The sequence below is a fragment of the Anolis carolinensis genome, chromosome 1, assembly GCF_035594765.1.
Source record: "Anolis carolinensis isolate JA03-04 chromosome 1, rAnoCar3.1.pri, whole genome shotgun sequence".
NCBI classification, from domain to species: domain Eukaryota; kingdom Metazoa; phylum Chordata; class Lepidosauria; order Squamata; family Dactyloidae; genus Anolis; species Anolis carolinensis.
In genome coordinates this window covers 355,919,526-355,941,752 of record NC_085841.1, presented here as the reverse complement: position 1 = coordinate 355,941,752, position 22,227 = coordinate 355,919,526, and the positions used below count along the sequence as shown (strand labels likewise).

The 22,227-nt window shown below is 39.2% G+C and overlaps 1 protein-coding gene across 5 annotated transcripts in view; it reads right to left on the bottom strand.

Annotated features, from left to right (window-relative positions):
* Positions 1–11,285: 11,285 nt before the first annotated feature.
* ppp2r5e (protein phosphatase 2 regulatory subunit B'epsilon) overlaps positions 11,286–22,227 on the bottom strand; it is a 107,811-nt gene continuing 96,869 nt past the window's right edge. For 4 of the 5 annotated variants that reach the window (XM_062968579.1, XM_008116849.3, XM_008116330.3 and 1 more), the window contains 5 exons: positions 21,120–21,239; positions 19,045–19,172; positions 16,346–16,447; positions 15,514–15,657; positions 11,286–13,610 (listed from right to left, as the gene is read on the bottom strand). In XM_062968579.1, coding sequence (XP_062824649.1) covers positions 13,511–13,610; positions 15,514–15,657; positions 16,346–16,447; positions 19,045–19,172; positions 21,120–21,239 — 594 coding nt within the window. In that variant the 3' untranslated portion in view covers positions 11,286–13,510. The remainder of the gene's footprint in view (positions 13,611–15,513; positions 15,658–16,345; positions 16,448–19,044; positions 19,173–21,119; positions 21,240–22,227) is intronic. The other variant, XM_062968580.1, reaches the window with a different exon arrangement.

Below are 22,227 nucleotides of genomic sequence, written 5' to 3'. Positions count from 1 at the left end.
CCATCTTTGGAGGTTTGCTTAGTTCTGGCCACTGGAGGGTGCTGTTGCTCCATCTCCCTGTCGAAGAGCTTTCTTTGTTCATAAACTTCCTCCTTTTTCTGATAAAAACGCCAAGCCTAAATGCCTCCCCGCTTTAATGCGGTTCCTATTTATCTACAGTTTTCAAACTGCTAGGTAGCTCACCCTGACCCGGGCTTCGAGCTCTCAACCTTCCAGCTGGCAAGATTTACTACAGCTTGGTGATTAACCTGCTGTGCTAAAGCCCAGATACCAGCTAAAGTGGATACCAGCATATCCACTTCCATCTTTAGGTCTTCTAATTCCAGGAAGGAGCTCAGCTGGTGTATCAGCCAATGCTGGTAGTAAGTACTCTTGACTGTGCCATGCCTAGTGCCATGCCTAGTGTTATGCACAGGATAACCATGCACTTTAAAGCTTGAGAGGTTTTCAGTTTGGTTTTTTACAGAGTACAACTCTCAGAATGTCCAGCCAACAAAATCGGAAACTAAACTAGTTTGGGAATGCTGGGAGGTATAATCTAAAAAGCATTTCCCTATGCCTTGCTTCGATCAAAAATGGCTTTTTAATATAGGGAATAACCCACCAGTCCCTGAACTGATTCTTAATTAATTGAAAATAGAAAAGCAAGCACAATTTCATGACAATCTTGGTCACGCACTTCATATCCGATTTACAATGACTTTCTATGAGTTCTCTTTGAATTAATGACAGTTCAGGACCTGATAAGAAATAAATTACTTCTATAGCTCTATTCAAGAATTTGCAAAAAGAAAAAAAGGCAGAGATTAATCGGCGGGAAAGCTATAGCTGTCCAAAGATTTATGCCTCAGAGGATTTCATTTTCTACCAATTCTTGTAAAAAAAAACTGTCATTTTTTTTTCTCTTGAGCAAGACAGCTGGTGGAAAAGGGAGCTGCATGTTGAGAGCCAAAGTGGCATCGGCCAAAAGCAAGTCAAAGCAGCTGCTGTTATGTCACAACATGTGTGTGCTTATGTGAATAGTCATGCACTCAAACACATTTTGAGAGTATTGGCAAGATAAGAAAATGGGCTCCTTAAGAGTTCTTTCAGTGCCAAACACTGACACATATCACTCCTATAAGTTTTATGGATAGCAAATGATGCAGCAGACATAGGGTGCATCTACATTGTAGATTTTCACATGCATTAATGTAGTTTGACTACACTTGAATTGCCACGGTCAGTACTATGGAATTGCGGGAGTTGTAATTTTAAAAGGTCTTTAGCCTTCTCAGCCAAAAAGTGCTGGTACCTCACCAGTACATCTTCCATGAGTCCTGGCAATTAAAGTGGTATCTATTATACAGTGAGGATGCACCAGATGCACCCATAGAAGCATCCCAGTCCTTTCACTGATGGGAGTTTAGCATCTCCTCACAGCCAATGGTAAAACTGAGACCCCCAGATAGCTCCAGGCTATCCTTGGCCAAAAAGCAAATTGCCCATTGCTGGCTATATGGGGCACTAGCTGGAGTGCAAATGCAAACACACAACCAAAACCAATGAAAGATGGTTACATAGTGCATAAGCAAACAAAGGAAATCAAAACGTGCAGATGCAGCCCAGCTACAGCCTCATAGCTGTGAGAAATGTATACTTTCCAATAATCTGTTTTCAACCCTTTTGAAATGTAGCTAAAACACATACATTCAACATGCGGTTCACTCTTTCATCCTAATTTATCACATTACCCTTTTTCTTTCACTCAACATCTTTTTGTTCAGTCTGTGTATAGAAACCATTCAATGTGTATCTCTTAGAAATTGTGCCCAGTGCATCGCTTATTTACTACATTATTCATAATGGCTTGGTGTTGGAGGAAAATCCTGAGAGTGCCTTGGACCACAAGAAGATCCAACCAGTCCATCCTCCAGGAAATAATGCCCGACTGCTCACTGGAAGGAAGGATATTAGAAGCAAAGATGAAGTATTTTGGCCACATCATGAGGAGACAGGAAAGCTCGGAGAAGAGAATGATGCTGGGAAAAATTGCAGAAAAATATATTCCACCTAAACATAAAGAAGTACTTTTTGACAGTAAGGACTGCTCGACAGTGAAATATGCTGCATCCAAGTGTGATAGTCTCTTTCTCTGGAGGTTTCCAAGCAGGGGCTGGATGGCCATATCTCAGGAGTGGTTTGATAGCGTGTTCCTGCATTGCAGGAGGTTGGGCGGGATGACTCTGTGATTCTATGAGACACATGACTCATTAGAAAAGACAATAATGCTTGGTATATTCGAGGGCAGTGGGAAAAGAGGGGTAATGTATAACAAGTGGATTGATCCAGACAAAAAAGCTACAGCCTTGAAATCACAAAACCTGAGCAGGGCAGTTGATGACAGGGAATCTTGGAGTCTCACACTCATAGGATTGCCACAAGTCCAAATCAATTTGATGGCAAATAACAACAAAGATGGAAAGTTTCTGTAAGGCCCGAGGCTATTTTTACCATGGTGTATCTTAAAGGGAAGCGAGTGAAACTTTAAAAATAGATGAAATTGTCAAAAATGGCAATAAATCATAATGTGTTAAAGGCCTTTCCTTTAAAAACAATCCATTTTCAAAGGTCTAGCAAGGAAAAATCACCAAGAGCAAGCCATTCTATCCTCCCTATAAAAGGATAATAATACAGTAGTCTCACTTATCCAACATCTGCTTATCCAACGTTCTGGATTATCCAACGCATTTTTGTAGTCAATGTTTTCAATATATCATGATTTTTTGGTGCTAAATTAATAAATACAGTAATTACTACGTAACATTACTGCATATTGAACTACTTTTTCTGTCAAATTTGTTGTATAACATGATGTTTTGGTGCGTAATTTGTAAAATCATAGCCTAATTTGATGTTTAATAAGCTTCTCCATCTCTCCTTATTATCCAACATATTCGCTTATCCAACGTTCTGCCAGCCCGTTTATGTTGGATAAGTGAGACTCTACTGTAACTTTATTTTTGTACCCTGCCTCCATCTCCACAAAGGGACTCAGGGCGGCTTATATATAGCACAAGATGCCTAAAACAATACATAAAATAAACACACAGTTCAATACAAAATAAAACCACTCGTATATAAAACAACAATTTGATTTCCAAGGCTTGGAAGCACTTCTTTGCACTTTGTCTCAGGCAGCAAAATATTTTGGCCCACTGTCGTGTGCATTTTCTTGCTTGATTGGATAGCTTTCAAACTACTAGCATGTTTGGCAAAATATACATATGTTTGGCTTAATTGTCATGGGAAACAGAAGCCAGTCTGGCATTCATATTGTCGCTTGTGATCGTCTCTGAATTAGTTACTAGGTTAGGAAAGCCAAATCAGTTGCATCATGCTGGGAAAGCATGTACAAGGTGGGTGTGGATGAACTTGAAGTGTTATTTCCATTTTTAAAAAGCTCTTAGGGGTTTTTTTTGTTCTCTTTTATTAGATACCCCCAAAAGCAATAATGTTTTCTTGCCAGTTGAGATTGTTTGAAAAGTTCATTTCACAACAGGTACAGGAGAGGGGGTTCACATCATATGCATGTGACTTACCTGCTAACAAATTCCATTCAGTGTAATGGAAACTTTGGGTCAATATTTCTCCAACAGGCTTAATCCAATTAGTTCACAACACAGCAGCCAGACTACAGGAATATTTAGGAGCATATTACACCCATATTCAAGTCACTCCACTGGCTGCCAATTAGTTTCTGGGCAAAGTACAAAGTGTAGGTTTTGACCTTTAAAGCCCTAAATGATTTGGTTCTGGGTTAACTACAAGATCACCTTCTTCCACACAATCCACTGAAGTCCTCTGGAGAGAGGCTACTCCAGTCTGGCAGAACCCTATTGGCAACCGTTACCCAGTCATTGGCCGCCCTAAGACTGCCAGAAGAGATCTGACAGCTGTCAGAATTCAATAGATCCAAGGAAGTCATGCTTCCGCTCTATTCTGCCTTGGTCAGACTACACCTGGAATACTGCGTCCAATTCTGGGCACCACAGTTGAAGGGAGATGTTGACAAGCTGGAAAGCGTCCAGAGGAGGGCGACTAAAATGATTAAGGGTCTGGAGAACAAGCCCTATGAGGAGCGGCTTAAAGAGCTGGGCATGTTTAGCCTGCAGAAGAGAAGGCTGAGAGGAGACATGATAGCCATGTACAAATACGTGAAGGGAAGTCATAGGGAGGAGGCAGCAAGCTTGTTTTCTGCTGCCCTGCAGACTAGGACACGGAATAATGGCTTCAAACTACAGGAAAGGAGATTCCACCTGAACATCAGGAAGAACTTCCTCACTGTGAGAGCTGTTCGACAGTGGAACTCTCTCCCCCGGGCTGTGGTGGAGGCTCCTTCTTTGGAGGCTTTTAAGCAGAGGCTGGATGGCCATCTGTCGGGGGTGCTTTGAATGCGATTTCCTGCTTCTTAGCAGGGGGTTGGACTGGATGGCCCATGCGGTCTCTTCCAACTCTACTATTCTATGATTCTATGATTCTATATGCAACTAAAGACCTATCTCTTCTGGCAGGCCTATCCAGTCAACTTTAACTTGTGAATTTTAATCTGCATTTTATCAGTGAATTTTAACCCGTACTTTTAACTGTGCGTTTCTTGTTATATGCATTTTAACAGACTGGCATTTTATCTGTTTTAATATTGTACTCCATCATGAACTGCAAGGAGAGGCGGATATTATACTGTTAGTATTCTTCTTCTTATTGTTGTTGTTGTTGTTATTATTATTATTGACACAAAGTCATAGTATGACACAGCAAACAAGATATATATGCTGGATTTTGTATCAGAAAAATACAAGTTGAACACTTCCCAAGCGTTTAGGACTGTATGATGTATTTTCAGATGATGCGTGCAGATCCCAGTAAGGTGGCCTTTTGCAGTTGACAGATCGTAATTTTGTCAATGTCTATTGTTTCCAAATGCCGGCTGAGGTCTTTTGTACTGGTTTATGACAGAGCCTTTGCAGTTCGATCTTGAGGTCCTGATAGCGGCTGAGTTTTTCCTGTTGTTTTTCGTCAATCCGACTGTCACCTGGTATGGCGACTTCAATAATCCAAACGTTTCTTTTCCACAACCGTGAGGTCTGGTGTGTTGTGTGCCAAAACTTTATCAGCCTGGATTCGAAAGTCCCACAGTATTTTTGCGTGTTCATTTTCCACTATCTTTGCAGATTTGTGATTCCAACAGTTCTTCACTGCATGGAGGTGGTACTTGTGACATAAGTTCCAATGAATCATTTGGGCCACATAGTTGTGCCTCTTTTTGTAGTCCGTCTGTGCAATTTTCTTGCAGCAGCTGAGGATGTGATCAATGGTTTTGTCAGCTTCCTTGCAGTCTGCATTTTGGGTCATCGATCTTGGCCTTAATTGCATTTGTCCTGATAGCAACCCTATGAATTCCACTGGGTTTTCTTGGGCAAGTAATATTCAGGCGGCTTTGCTAGTTCCTCATTAATTACAGCTTGCACCACTTCATGTTTGTTGATGGCTCCCATCCAAATACTCACCACGGCTGATCATGCTTACCTTCCAGAATCAGATGAGATTACATGGTATCAAAAGCCATGGAGACATCAAAGAGAACTAGCAGGCTCCTGACCCCCCCTTCCCTCTAAGACAGTGATTTTCAACCAAGGGTCCCCAGATGTTTTTGGTTTTCAACTCCCAGAAATCCTAAAAGCTGGTATACTGGCTAGGATTTCTGGGAGTTGCAGGCTAAAAACATCTGGGGATCCTAGGTTGAGAACCACTGCTTTAAGAGGTTATTTATTACGAGTAATAATATTTCAGTATCATTGCTGAAATGGCATCTTAGGGATGGGAATAAAAGGTGCAGGCTGACATCCTACATCACAATTTGCTTGCTTGTCAGGTAAAAAAATCTGTATTAGAAATGCATTGCATGTAACTTCATAGGTTAGAAATACAGTTCTAACGAATATGTGGTCACAACACATTCTACTGAAAAGGATAAGAGAGTGGAGATCCAGACAAAGAGGGACAGCTGAGTGTTTTGGATTCGAGCTAACAGCTAACAGCTTGTGTGTTTACTTGAACTCTGTGCCAACAGTTTCTTCATACCTTTTCTCTGAGAAAAGGAATTCAAATAGCTGACAAAGAATTTACATATATTACTTATGCTTGCAAGGTATAAATCTCTGTGTACATACATTGATAGTGGTTGTGCTGTTACTGTGTGTCTTCACCTCGTTTCTGAGTTATGGCAACCCTAACCGTGGGGTTTTCTGGAAAAGATGTGCTCACAAGGGGTTTTTGATGCTAAGATTTGTCTGAGCAGGATTTCAAACCCTGGTGTGCTGGAGTCTGGGTCTAACGTTCAAATCACTGCATCATGCTGGCACATTGTGCTTGATTGTGACATGTGCCTCTTATGCTGAAAGGCATCTCGATCTCCCTCTTTCTCTAACCTTCTCTCCTGGAAGAAAGAGGCGCAATGAAAGTTTACCACCTTTTATGGGTGCATTATAAAAAGGGGGAAAGATGCCATGGTGACTGAAATCCCACAAAGTCTTTCGTCAGGTTGAAAAAGACCATTAGTGCAGTGATCAGTTATACTTAGAATAGTTGATGCCATCACATACTGCATGTAAATCACTTATTGCCTAACAGCCAGTTTTCCCCACTCCACCCAAGTATCATAATATCGTCTTTGTGCATTTCTGAGATAATCTATTGACTCACAACAAATTAGTTCTGCCCAACTTCTGTTTTCAGAAACAAGCTCTTTTGTTTGCAAGGGATCATGTTACCACTGACATCTGAGTCTTCCAGGGAAAGTCTGGCCAAGGCATTGAGATGTGCTTCCATTCGATAAGTCTGCCCACCTTAAGCATCAATGTGCTGCTGCCAACAAGGGCAGTGGGAGATACTGAGGGATCAGGAAGGTTAACACTTCTTTGCTTTCAGAAGTTGATGCAGGTTGGTACTCAATGCCAAAGTGGCTGTTATCCTCCAAGTCAGTGAAGTAGTGAATCCAAACCAAGCCCCAGACTTAACTTTAAAGGGGCTGTTCGAGGTGCTGAGCCTACTTGGGGAATAGGGTTCAGAATTTTTGAGAACCCCGGGGGCTTCATTTCAGCCATCGTTGATCCAAGATGGTTTTGTACTTTAAGCCACAAAACATTAACATGGGCAGCAGTGATTAGTCCAAGGGGCAATTTATGCCTTAGGGACCCTTTCCAAAAATGAGAGGAAACAACTTTAGAAGTAAGCTGAAACTGTATTTTTGATGTTTAATAGTGCTAATGAGAGTGGGGGGGGGGGGGGAACGGGACAGGGTGGGATAGTGCTGAACTAGAATGCCAAGATACCAAGGTTCAAATCATCATCATCATCATCATTACTTATCGTGGAAACACACTGGCTGACCTTGAGCAATTCTCAACATGTTTACAAAAGTTTCCTTCTTAGCCATCAGCAGATGGCTCACATGAGCTATTTTTCAGGAATCATATGCAATGAATTCCATCACAGGATTCCTAGAAGGAAGAAACTAAGCTTCTGGTGCCCCCACCTGGCTTAACAATGAAATGCATTATTGTGTTTAAGATAAAAAAAATATTACAGGAAACCCAAACCTAATCTGTGGAGTTGGAAAAACTCTGAAGTATCCTAATCTCCTCCTTCCATTCCAAATGCCACCACTGCGGTCCTACACTACCATACTAAAGTGGTATTTAACAGGAAATACCTGCAGCAGGAAAAGGAGAAAATACAGAAATGTTGTATTAGTATTTACTATTAACTCTGTGTTGATTTATGGCAAGACTATGAATGAGAGACCTTCAAGATCAATAATCATAAATTACCCTGTTCAGGTCTTGCAAATTCTGAGCGATAGCTTACTTGGCTGAATCAATCCACCTGTAGTATAGTCTCCACACTTTATTACTGCTTTATCAAGCATTAACATCCTATCCAATGTGTCATATTATCTCATAGAATATCCACTTTATGATAGCCCCAGTTTATTCATTTTCATTCCTAATGAAAGATCAGGATTGATTTGCTCTAATACTGATTTGTCTTTTATATCTGTTTTTGGTATCTCTATAGCTCAGGTGGACAATTTCCTGGTGGTATGGATAGACTTCCCACAACCACTATTGATACACCACTTTGATCACCATTTCCATTGCTGCAAAAAGGTCATCATTTTTCTGTTGGGAAAGATCTATGAAAATGCATGTAGTTTAGAATCACAGAGTTGGAAAATACTCCAAGGGCCATCCTGTCCAACCTCTTTCTGCTATACAGGAAGACACAATTAAACCATTCCCAACAAATGGCCATCCAGCAGCTGCTTTAAAACCTCCTGAGAAAGGGACTCCCCCACTCTCCCAGGTTGCACATTCCACCGGTGAACGGTTCTTATCGTCAGAAAGTTCTTCGTAACGTTTAGGTGGAATGTCTTCTCCTGCAATTTGGAGTCACTAGCCCTAGATAGCATGGCTAATGGTTGCAGGAGGATAACATTTGCTATGCAATAGAATCTGAAGAGCCACATCAATCACATTATTTATGCCTCACATTTCCTCCAAGTTTGTTACTCAAAAACTGGTCCCTCATTCCTGGCTTAAATATTACTCTAAAGTTGGAATGGTAATTGTCATTTTCCCATTTGGGATCAAATTTGGAGTGTTGAGAAGGGAAAATAGCACATTTAAAGCTTCTGCAACTCATGGGACATTTTTGTTCCTAGCACAACATAAATTGTAGTTTTTCGAGGAGAAAAACTGCAACTTTGAGGTAAAAAGCTACATCTGTAGTCCTTTTGAAAAGCCCTGAAAATTGTGAAGTTTTCTGAGGAAAAACAATTTGCTAACATTCTTTTTTGCTAGGTCCTTGGGAAAATACAAACAAGTGATGGATTTAATATTACGGAGGAAAGAAAAGTGCTTTTGATTATTTTATAATAGTAAGGGTGCCTTGATGCTGCAATATGCAACTTCAGGGTTCTGGCATTCATAATGTTACAGCATTTTCTGTTGGTTCAGCATCCTGAGACATTCCAGAAGGTTTGGAAGAAAAATATAGAAAGTGAGGCATTTCCACTTTAATAACCATAAGGTTTGCAAAGCTCTTTGACAGCACTTCACTCAGGATTATAAAAGGGCTCTATTGTTTTGAAAAGAATGTTAAAAGCCAATGAGAAGAAGGGTAGCTGGTGTGTCATGAAGTGGATGGTACTGGACTGACATGTTTTTTCCCCCTAAGAATAACTTTCTTCAAAACAGGATTGCTGAATATGGAAGCCTTCGACAATAAAGCCTCCACATATCTTGGACTGGACGTTCCACCAGCTCCAGTGGCCAACGGTCAAGATATTTAATGGGGCTTGAAGCCCAAAACATCCAGATGAGCTCAGATAAAAGTGTTGCAGATTAGGTATGGCTCTGGTATAAAGGATGGGCTATAGCTATAATAGTTTTTTTTTTCTAAATCAGTGGCAAGTAATACTGGGAACTTCAGTCCATCATCCTCTGGAAAAGAGCACTTGCCCACTAAAGAATTAGAGCAATTTCCCAAACACGAGGGGAAAGAGATTGAGGGGGAAAATATCAGTACTAAGCACCATTTTGTCCCTGTGGAAAATGGGTAATTCCTCTCCAGATGTGATCTCAGTCAAGCACAGCTCCATCATGCTGAGGTTCGGAAAAAGACAAAAGCTCTCTCCAACATCCCAATGCCACAGCCCTGGCCTCAAAGGGAGAGAAGACGTAGCAGACACAACTCCATCGTGCCTATGTCCAGAAGCAGATGAAAGGTCCTTTCTCCATCCCAACTGCCACTGCCCTGGTATCAGAGAGACAAGAAGAGGCAGGCACAGCTCTCTTATGTCTGGGCCCAGAAGTAGAAGGAATGAAAGATGAAAGAGCTTTCATAGATTTTGAAGAAAACAACCCCATTCTGCCATGCAAGAATATGCAATCAAATGACCGTCCAGATTCTGTTTAAAAACCTCAGAGGAGTCTCCACCACACTCTCAGGCAGCTTATGCCAGTGCATATCCTCAGAAAGGTTATCCCAACTGCCACTACTGTGGCTTCTAAGGAAAAAGAACAAGAAAAAGAGGCAGTATCTACTCCCCCACCCCGGCCACTGCCCTTGTTTTTACTTTTTGTGTCATGTCTTAGATTGTAAGCCTGAGGGAAGTGAACTGTTTTATAGTTTTATACTTGGAAAAGCACTACGGATAATGATGGTGCTATATAAATACATTATAATATTTTGGAGTGGTATCCTGAAGGGAAAACATAACTGGACACCACCGGATATGGGTTGCAATACAATCAGAATCCTGTTTCTCACCATGGCTAACTTGATAACCTCTTGAGAAGCTCATGAAGACAACTCCCGCTGCCATTTCCCATTCATGGATGCTGCTGCACAGGATACAGACTAAACCATTCTACTTTAGATTGTCTTAAGTCTCGGATCAAGGAATCTCAACTAACACTGGACGATGGTCAGTGTGACAATGTGACAAAGGACTGGGAAACCATAAATTTCTGAGTTAGGGGTTAACAAGGACCTTGATACTTTCTTCCACCTTTGCAAGAGGCTGGCCAACAGGAGTGTAGTGCCTTGCTGTCTATGCTTATTCCTTCTTTCTAAGGAGAGAGGTCTTTTTTCCTTTTAGTCTTTGTCATTTAAAGTGACATTGAAGAAAATGTTAGGTGGAGAGGTTTGAGAAACTGGAGCCACTGATGCTTTACTTCGATTGCATCTCAGAAAAAAGCAGGGGAAATGCTGATTTTTCACACATCATTTATACACCTTTTCAGATGCAGGTATGAAGAAGAAGAAATCTGAATTGTGTTTCCGAGGTCTACTGCCAGCATTGAGAAGTCACTGAATATACGACAAACTTAACACTTTGCTGTCCTACCTGGAAATTCATAGATTTTAAGTACTCCCAATTTCTTTGTGTTAAACTTCAGAGAACATAACAGCCTAACATAGCCCTCAACATCAGCTAACATATACCAGAACGACAGGGTGCAGGAGATATCTGTTTCTTGCCCTTGCTGTTAATTTCCTACATCAAATAAAGAATACAGGTTATTTTGGCTTTAATGTGTTCTTTGAAAGGAATAAGGTAGCTTAAAATGTTCTAGCCAGTCATGCAGAAAAGCAACACAGCTTGTTTCAAGCACAGATTACCTCCAAAATCTCCAGTAGAAACAAAAGACTGGTCAAAATCAAGAAGGCCTAAGGGATATGATTTGTTATAAATTTATTTCATCTTCAGTATTTCAAGCTTGCACCTTTGCTCCAGCACTTTTTAAAATAGAACGTTTCACTTACGGCAGCATCTGCCAAGTTTACATTGAGTCCCAGTCAATGTTCTTAAAAGAGGCTTACCTTAATCCCATTAAACCATGTTGCGTTTGGTTTTGCATATGACAAGTTTTACTTCTGATTTCTCTCCCCTCCCAACCCCCCACCCTACCCACAAATTAACAGTGTCAAGTTTTAGGTTTTTTTTCTTTTTGTTTTTTTGTTTTTTACAAAGCTGTTGAGAGTTTACAACATCCATATGCAAAGACTCATATGTACAAACTGTGACCTGATAATCCCGAAACAGTAGTCAGACAGGAAGGGGATTATTATTATTTCCACACTCTCTTCCCACACCCTCTCATTTGGCCTGAAAACAAACCTTCAAATTCTACCAAATATTTTAAATGGCAGGAAGAAAAATATACAAGCTTGTATTTATACCGCACTTCTATCAATGGCAACAGGTTGTAAATTCATGTTTGCAACTATCACAAAAGACTCATGAACACCAACTCAGCTTTATACTGTAAATACTGCTGGATCAATGGTTTAGGATTACCAATCATTGTTGTCATATGTTGTCTATAACAGTTCAAATGCATCCTGGAGAAAAATCCTGAAAAACACATACCTTACGGTATATAATAATGCACCTGCATTAGCTAAATATATACTGTACACAAGTCTTATCAGCATTTTATCTACCCAAGATGTGAGATTCCACTCTTAAATACAAAGCAGATAGCCAGTAATGTATACTTATAATACAGCCCTCTTTTTTTCTTTTTTTGCTTTGTTTTAAACCTTAAACAATTTGGTCACAATGCACCTTTGATATAAAATCATTTTAAATTTTATTATTAATACTCAGGACATTAGGATTGCCAGAATTGGAATATTTGTATTCTTTTCAGTAGCATTTTGAGAACCACTCTTGGTAACAAATACAGTAATTGGGAATGAGCATCCAAGTTCAAAATGCTGAAGTATGTTATCCAGAATCCATTCCAGCTCAAACAAACAAAAAAAGATGTTACTGTGATGACAAATGTTATTATAGATTGAAACACACCACAGAACCTCTATTCCCTATCGTCAATATCTTTTCTTTTGATTTCTTATGGCTGGAATGTCTAATAAATACAAATTTAGAAAGATAAGGCAACAACTTCAAACAATCCAAACTGTTCGTTTAGCTCTTTCCCATCCACCCCACACATCCATGATGACCACATGAGACCAATTTCATACTTTAAAAAAATCAAGTGGCCAAGGGGGAAGATATAGTGATAAAATAACTTAGCCTCAGTATAACACAAGGTCTGGCTTTGTTATTAATGGTGTACAATTAATACTGGTCGGATACCAAAGTCTGTGTCGTTACCACCGCACGCTTTAGCAAGGACTGGTGAAATGAGCTTGGATTCACAATCGATTCACTAACAAATCCAGAACACACTTCCCAATTCTGTTGATAATCACCTTATATTTACTCATAATGTTCACACTGAAGGAACACCAAAGCAAGCCTGGTATTGAAAAGCTGCTTATACCAGAACAAACTCTTTAGCATTAAGGACCTCTGTTTGTTTTTGTTTCATTCTTTCACGGCCCTGATCTGTATAAACATTCAACTCATGAAGATGTGCAAAAAAGGAGGGGAGGGGCGAAACCAAAGTCAAATTACATCATAGTTATCCAGGGGAGAAAGATGTTACACAAACTCATAAGAAAATGACAATCTTTTTTTCTCTCTTTTACTATAAATACATTTAACAGTTTAGCAGAAAGACAAGCTAAATTTAAGATTGTTCACATTTGAAGTTGTATCACTCTCTGCTAATGATAAATAAGGAACAGGTCCTGACAATGGACATAGCAATTTTCATCAACAGATCTTTTGAAGACTGGTTTTAAAGAAGGGTTAAAACAATGATTATTTTTGCAAAGTTCTGAGAAGTCCATCCGTTGTCCAAACTTTGGATTGAAGTCCTTATTTTTTTTCCTTTACTTAGAGACAGATATATACAGTGCTGTTGTATTAATGAAACAAATGTGAAATCTACTGTAAAGTTGCACAATACAGAAAACTGTTGCTCCATCTTCTACTACATACATGTGTGACTCCACAGGTTAATTAATGCTGCTTTGTTTCTTTTTGTTAAGTTGGGATTATTCCATCACGTCTAAGACCTCGCTTTAATTCCAAATCCTCCAGTTTCTTCCATAGTTCTTCACGCTCCTTCTCCTTCTTCTTTTCACTAGCAAATTAAAAAAAATTAGAATTAGTAACAAAAGAAAGGTTTGTAAGAGTCTAGTTTCACCTTGTGGCTTACAAAAGGGTCGCTACAAAAACAAAGCAGAAAAATTAGAAGTAAAAGGTTCACTGAGGAGACTGAGGTTTCCCTTTTCCTTAAAACATTCTTTTTTTAAAAAAACCCAAAACCAGCATCTGAATGGCACCATGCATGCCAGGTGCTGCCTTGTAGCATCCAGTTCTACCAAGCCAAACGAGAGGTCAAAGTCACATTTCCCTACTCAATTTGCTGCTTATTCTTGTTCTGCATTTACTGATTTTTTTAAAATCCAGTTTAATAAAACCTGCCTTCTATAATACAGCTGTAAGTCTATAGCATGAACATAATTACAAGAACCATAGTATTGCGGACTGTCCTTGAGGAAAAATATATATAACCCAGTTGGCCCTCTAGATAATGCAGCTTCATTTACCACCTGTAACTGCCACAATTATTTTCTCACTGGTGAGTTCTTACTACCTTTCAGTATAAACCTATTCTGGCAGGTGAAAGTACAGTAATTTTTTTGTGTCAGGAGCAACTTGAGAAACGGCAAGTTGGTTCTGGTGTGAGAGAACTGGCCATTTGCAAGGACGTTGCCCAGGGGATGCCCGGATGTTTGATGTTTTACCATCTTATGGGAGCTTCTCTCATGTTGCCGCATGGTGAGCTAGAGCTGATAGAAGGGAGCTCACCCTGCTCCCTATATTCGAACTAACAATCTTTCGATCAGGGTTTTAACCCATTGCACCACTGGGCGCTCCAGTTCAGTATTAAAACATTAAATAAACTGTTGTTCTAACTTCTCTTTGAATATTCCTATGCCTTTTAAAAAATATTATCAGTAGGTATTTACCTTACTATGGAGTTTTACTCTGGAAATAATTAAGATTTCAGCTCCCTAAAGGAATGTTTACTTAATATCTGCAATTCTATTGTTTACATGCTAATAAGCACCTAACTTTCCATTTAGGGCAGGAATGGGAACTGTGCAGCGCTCCCAGCATTTCCCATCACTGCCTATGCTGCCTAAGGCTCTTGGGAGCTGCAGTACAATAAATCTAGAGAGCTACACAATTCCCATCCCTAATCAAGGAATTAATTTTTAGTTAAAGCACAGCCCATTTACCTTTTCCTGTAATGCAACATGATTCAACAGTGTACAATGAGTCAATAGTCATGCATACCAAAGTTAGCTGAGGATTATGACATTTAGTATTTAAATAGTACAATCCTGAGCTATGTCTTACAACCACATATTACAGAGGAAGATCTAAATAAGGCTTACTGGTTAAATAAATGTGCTTTCTATTTAATTATTTCTGTTTCTCTAAGAATCACTGCCAGGGTAAAAGGAACACCATACTCTGGGCCTGTGTTCCTTAAAACCATTTGAAACTGAGAAGACCTTCTCTTCTAAATTGTGTTGCATGACAAAAACTCATTAGTCACACTAAGGATTGCAGTTTTATAATATATGACTTTAGGTGTACTTGCCTCCAGACCTCATGACTTTAAAAGAAATGACCATGTGAGATTATAAAAAACAAAGATGTTCAAATACCAATCAATCCATCAGCTTTTAGTGGAACTTGCAAAATATAATTATTCATAGGAATTAAAACTGCGCAAAATCCTATACAAACTACCTACCTTCTGTTACATAAAATATAAATAAATAGGCATAATCCAGACAGTCTATGTGCACCAGGCATAAAATGTATTTTAAAAATGAGCATTTGGTCCCCATCAGTTACATTTCTTGAAAACGAAACAGAAAAAAGTTCAAGCAATGAGCTGAGAGAGCCTGGTGACAGAACTGAACAACATTCCTGCCTCCAAAAATGGTGTGAGAGGCTATACTAACCTAACAAGGCTTGATGACATACAGTACCCTTCGCTTTGCTTGTGGGAACCCCGAGTCTCACAAAAGGCACGACTTTCACCAAGTCGCAAACTGCCCGGAGTTCCCGAAGTTTCCTCATTAGTTTCACCTGCTGCTTTGGATAAGCTGAAATTTCAGACAAAAGATGATGCACTATAATTGGAGAAGGATGATTAAGGAAAAGACAAGAGAAACATTTTAACTGGGGTGCAACTAATGACTGTATGAATGGCACTTCTTCTAGATCCTTCAATGTCAAAGCCTTGGATGTATCAAGATATTTGAAGAAGAAGCAAAGCTATAAAGACTGAAGGGTGTCACTTTGCTTAGAGATTTGGAGAAAAGCTAGATATGAGTCATGAGGCTTACTGTCAAACACAATGTTGACTTGCAAAGAGGTTGTCTGGATTCCAGATACTATCTTCAAGCAAAGTGATGGCTAATTCTTGGGCACTGTGTTGTTTATTCATTTATTTTTGAAACTGTATCATTTGCTACCGAATCTCTTGATACATTTAAGTCTTTAAAAACATAGAGCCAAAAGAAGTTCTGTGAGGAATGCAATTTCACAAGCTACGCAATGGGTACTGTATCTCATAAAGGGGGGGGAAAAACAACCATCTATACGTCTTGCAAGGGCCAGGCTAATGAGCATGCAGGGGGGAAAAATGAGGCATTGCAATCAATTGTGTGTGGGAAATTATGCAATTACTGCAAACTGTAAAAAGAACAAAAAAGAACAACAAAAAAGAACTGGAAACTAAAACAGCAGGCTTTATGCACAGCTGACAAATAGAAAGCTTTAAAAAGTTACCGCTGGCGATCTGACTTGTAAGTGGCTGTCAGTTCATCAAACATGGCGCTGTTCATTTCCATAAATGCCTTCAACACGTTGTATACTAAAGCCACAATAGCCCTGCAAAACATGAAAGAAAAGTCAGAGTCCACTAATGTACAATTCAAACAGGACCAAAAATACTTTGCCAAAATCTTGTTCTCTATTCTTGCGACAGCCAAATTCTTTCTATTTTACTTTAGAGAGAAAGGACAAATGCTGTTGAATTGTCAATCCCAGCCAGAACAGCGAATGCTGAGAAATCCTGGGAGCTGCAATCAATAACATCTTGGAGGGCTATATTATTTCCACCTCCGATCTAGGTAAACGTTTTGCTGTATGCAATATGTTACTGAAGTTTCTTCTGCTATGTTCTACTTATGCTTCTTCATGCTTATAACACCAGGCATGCTCAAGAAAGTAGACCGCAAAAGGGACAAACAATGGTTACCACAAATCCTCTGAGATGTGAGCCTTCTCCAAATCTAGCTAGTCTCTGTGATCTCAGACTCCTGAGCAAACACATTTTGTGTAAACTTGTAAGCAAAACCAACCAAATGCAGAGTGTGGCACCCTTTCAAATTCAACAACATCAAAGCAAAAAAAAAAAACGTGTTAAGTTAAATTCCAGAAACATTACTCTGTAGGAGATGAGAAGGATGTGTTCTAATAGGCATTGGTTTCTGCCAGCACTCTTAAAGGGGGAATAAGAACATATTGGCATGGTCCCTGTTTATTCAAAGGAAACACACAACCCCTACCTGTTTTGGTTTCACATACCACAGTATCATATACAGTATATGCATGAACCCTTCATGACTTTTGGTCCACTCTGCATATGGATGCAAAAATAAGTATTTAAAAATTTGGGGGGGGGGGGGGAGAGAGAATCCAAACACTGCTGCTCCCAAGAATTTAAGACAAAGGACGCTCAACCTGTATTACAAATGGGGAGTGCAAACTTGTGACTCCTCTGCATAACCTATCATTTGTATAATCTACACACAGAAATTACACGATAAACCACTCTTTTCTCATTCTCGACCTATATAATTCTTTGGAGGTTTCAGGCATACTGGATATTCCTTGTTTTACTTGAATTCCAGGATCCACCAACATCAGCCGAGAGCAAAAGGCAAACACTTCAAATGAGAGAACTGGATGTCTGTGAGCATATTCTGAGCCCAGAAATGTTTGGACTACTAGAAATAAACTGAGCTCACAGGCTTCTCACACTGAAGTTCATTCCTAATTACATGCCATTTTAAAAAGTAAAACAAGTATACCTCAACTAACCAAGCTGTCATATAATTATGCATTTATCAGAAAATTTGGAAGCCAAGGCAAAAATAACATGGGCAGTTCAATTGTTTCAGAAAACATTTTATTCAAAACTAACAATATGAAAGGAAACAACTTGGCCAGGGAAGTCTTGCATAAGTAAACAAAAATATTTTGAACCTTGTAGATACCACTTGAAAGCTTCTTCCAAAACCCATCCAGGGATTATACTATTCTTTCACCAGCCTCTACTCTTCTTATGATTTACCATTTACAGATCTATTGTTTTTTGGGGGTTTTTTTAACATAGGGTGTCTTTTTTGCTCTGCCTTGCTTTCTGCTTTGCTGTTTGCACATGCATCATGTGAGAATCTGGAGTAGTTACAGTTTATCTTGCCTGCTATAGGCAGGCATACACATCAACTAGAAGTGTATTCTTTCCCAGATCAAGCTTTATTGCAGACATGCTACTGCAGCCAGGCATCAACACTGTGTTTCTCCAGACCCCCTTCAGCATCCTTCCAATGCCAACAATACAAAGAAATTACAGAAATTCATTGAAAATGAAGGGGGGGGGGGGTAAGACAGCTTTAAAAGACATTGTAGAAAGGAGTTTCTTTGCCAGAGGCTTTGTTAATCGAGGTATAGCTGCATTTCGTATTGTTGTTATTAAAAACAACTGTGAATCAAAACCCCTTCTAATACACTACACCTACAAATGTATCAGCAATTTCCTTGGTTCAGATTGTGCATGTGGATTTTCTGAAGCAGAGCTGCATGCATGGCATATACTAATTCTAAGATAGTTCACATTTGTAACAGAAAATTCAACTATACCAATACCTCAATCAATAGTTCGAGAGTTCTTCTGATAATACTACCAGGTCCCCTGTGTCTTCCAACCATTAATAACACCCTTAAGTTCCTAATTGTGTGTACATAAATGCGGAGACAAAAACATACATTCTAGCCACATTTTCTCATCACTCTCACGTTGTTTTGTCTTTGGTTTCTCGCCTTCTAAATATCTCAGGGAGATGTGTATGCAGTTATTTTATCATACTGTACTGTGCATTATTAACAGAAAGTACTGTGAACTGAAATGCAAAACAATTTTCCCACTCATTGTACAGTATTCCAGAAACAAATTCTCTTCTCACAACACAGATAAAAGTCTCTGTTTCCTGACTGTGTAATTCCAAAGGTAAGTACACTCTGTACCAAGTTTAGTTGTGCTATAAACACTGGAGGAGGTGTAATGTGTTTAGGATGGAGAATTTACATTGCATTGTGTAGAATATAGATTTCATTATAAAGCAGAAAGTTAAGACTCCTTGTAGGCTGAGGGATAAGCAATAACCCACAGCCACCCCACATGATAAAAAATCCCCACTTACGGATTCCAGTGTTCTTTAGAAATCCTGTATAGACTGGAAAACATGATGGGAAGTATTACATTCGAATTCTCCTCTATCAAACTCATGATATATTCATTATTCCAATAGTATAATGCTCTCTCAGCCACCTTGGAGGAAGGGAGACATCACAGTTTGTTATTTCCAAAATGCAGTAAGTTTTCTAAGGGGAAAGGGGTGTGGTAAGGCAAAACATGTCCAGGTGACAGAAATTTTTGTGTGGATGCATATAATCTTTTTATCAACTCTAAAGCCTTCCTCTATGTTCACAACTGAACAAAGACCTATCTGAATGTGTCCGGGGAGGTGGGGATCACTGTTATGCTAATGTTTAACGTTCGGAGTTAAAGCACATAAATCATTAAACATGCACTACATTTAGCACTATGATGGTATAAATGTCTAGGTGTTCATCATATAGATATGCATAACATTGAATCGTTTAAAATACATGAGATCAGTATTGCCTTAAAACAAGCACAAACAAGGTTTTATAGATCGCTAGATATACTGCAACTGAAATACTAGTCTCTATTACACTGGAGGAAAACAATGAAAACTGAGGAAAGCACTGCAAGGACATACAGTGAGTAAAGAGCATATTGCTAGCATTATAAAAAGATATTCTAATTAAACTTTTAAGAAGAACTTATTTGCTGTAAGAACTGTTCAAAACTGGAATAGACAGCATCAAAGCGTTGGGGAAGACTTTAAAGAGAGACTTGGGTGGATGGCTTTCAGAAGTGCCATAACTGGCGACCCTTGTGTGTGGACCAGATGACCCTTTATGGTCTCTTCCAACTCTACAATTCTGTGATTTTTGGGCCTGCAGCGCTAAAATCTAGACCAGGGGTCCCCAAACTAAGGCCCTCCAAGGACATTTACCTGGCCCCCGCCCTCAGTTTTAGACTTCAGGTTCACCCAAAGTCTGAAATGATATGAAGGCACACAACAACAATAATCCTAATTAACTTGACTATCTCATTGTCCAGAAGCAAGGCCACACTTCCCACTGAAATCCTGATAGGTTTATATTGGTTAAAATTGTTTTTATTTTTAAATATTGTATTGTTCTTTCATTGTTATTGTTATCGTTTTGCACTACAAATAAGACATATGCAGTGTGCATAGGAATTTGTTCATTTTTTTTTCAAATGATAATTCGGCCCCTCAACAGTTTGAAGGATTGTGGACTGGCTACCTGTTTAAAAAGTTTGAGGACCTCTGATCTAGACCCATATCTGTCTTCTGAAATATCCTGTTTTTCACCCCTGCTGTTTATGGATGCACTGATATATTGTTATTGGGTGTGTGTTACAGTAATAATGGAGTCAAGAACTTGTGGAAGAAGTAAGGCAACCTTCTTTTTTACTATTTGCATTTCAAACAAGAAATCAACTCAATTAAATAATCTTATTTGTGCTATGTCAGCTCTCTCTAACCTGCAGCCAGATGTTTTGAGCTGTAATTACCATGAATATGGACAATGGTGACTGATAATGCAGTCCAAAAAATATTGTAAGGTGTCAGATTGGGGGATCCTGTACTCTGCCTTTATTATCATATGCTATGATTGTAAACATGCAGGACAAACAATCTTTATAAATTAAGTCCACATCTTCACCATATGCAAACAGGTCATACTTTTTCCCCTCTATATGTAGTCTACCAGAGGATACTTACAGAGAGTTTCTATTTTTTGGAATACACTGTTTTTGGAATATGGCATTTCATATCAATTTAACTGAACTGGTTTTTCTATCAATACAATAGAGTATGATTCTAGCTAGAGAGGGCAGTCACTAAGATCATTCCTCGCTCTGTTATGCTTTAGTGGGAGCTTTTGCATTGAGCAGGGGGTTATTCTAGATGGCTCATGAGCCCCCTTTGCAACTTTGATTCTGTGACTCCATGACTCTCTGCCACGGGTCTTCCGTAGGGAGAGAAGTAAAAGTAGATGGCTACTGTTCTTCTAAGGGGAGTGTTTAAAAAAAGTTTGCTACAACTTTCTAACATGACACACAATCTTCCTTTGAATTTCTAGCTGCAATACTAACCTGAAAATGAGGACTAGAGACACACTTAGCTATTTGCTTAAATAAGGGTTCTTGAATTTTGACGAATTGTGAAGGTTCAATCACATCTAATATCTCTTCTAGCTCCCCAAGGAACATGACCTGAAGTGAGAAACAAAGGTTTTAATTCAGAGGTCTTCCATTTGCAATTTTTCAGCAGGATTTTTAAGAAAGTATAATTCAGCTTCAAGCATGCAATGCCTGGAGAACATTCTTGGTGGTGCCAGAGTCCATCCAAAGAAATGCAGTTCAGTGAAGCCACCAGAAGAAATTATTTTCTCCTAGAGAAAGGTGCTCCCCACTCAAACACTGTGATCTAAGCAAAAATAAAAACACCATCTTTTTATTGCTTTTTTGTTGTTGTAACAACAGCCTCACAACCAGAAGTGACTTTTCAGTCAGATCAAGTTCCCATGAAATGGATGGGCCCAGGGGTGTTAAAATGGCCGTCAGATTCCTGGAGCTTGCCCATCCTTGAAACAGTAAAAAGACATAAGTAAAATAACCTTTTTTTAGATACTGGCTGAGATTGTGTTCAACAATTACACATTTAAGTAGCCCAGTACAAGTTCCTTTTGACATGCCATTCAAGGCTGTTATGGGTCGCACAATTCTAGCTATGCCTTACCTGGGTCTGACCACTCTTACGCAATTATTACATACAGTCTGCCTGCATATAATGGGAGCTTGTATTACACAGGTTCATTTAAATACATAGAGCTGTTCCAGCCCACTTCCATCAGAAGCATACCATAAAGTGCATTGGAGGATCTAGAAAATGCCTAGAGAAGACATCTCTCTAGGCATTTTCTAGATGGCTCAGCTCAATTGTATTATACATTTGAGCCAGAAGTCCAATATATTGTTTTTTTCAGGTTACAAAATAGTGTCCCAGATTATAAATGAAAATTATGATACACAAAGAGTGCTGAAATTGAGCTCTTGTGTAATATGTGGGCAGACTGTACTCAAAAAACAAGCATGGAAGTCAACAACTTTTTCTGGAACTGAAACATCAACGCTTCACTCTGCATACAAGTGTAACTTCTAGACTTCTAAATGTCACACATTTCCTATACTCGAAAAACTT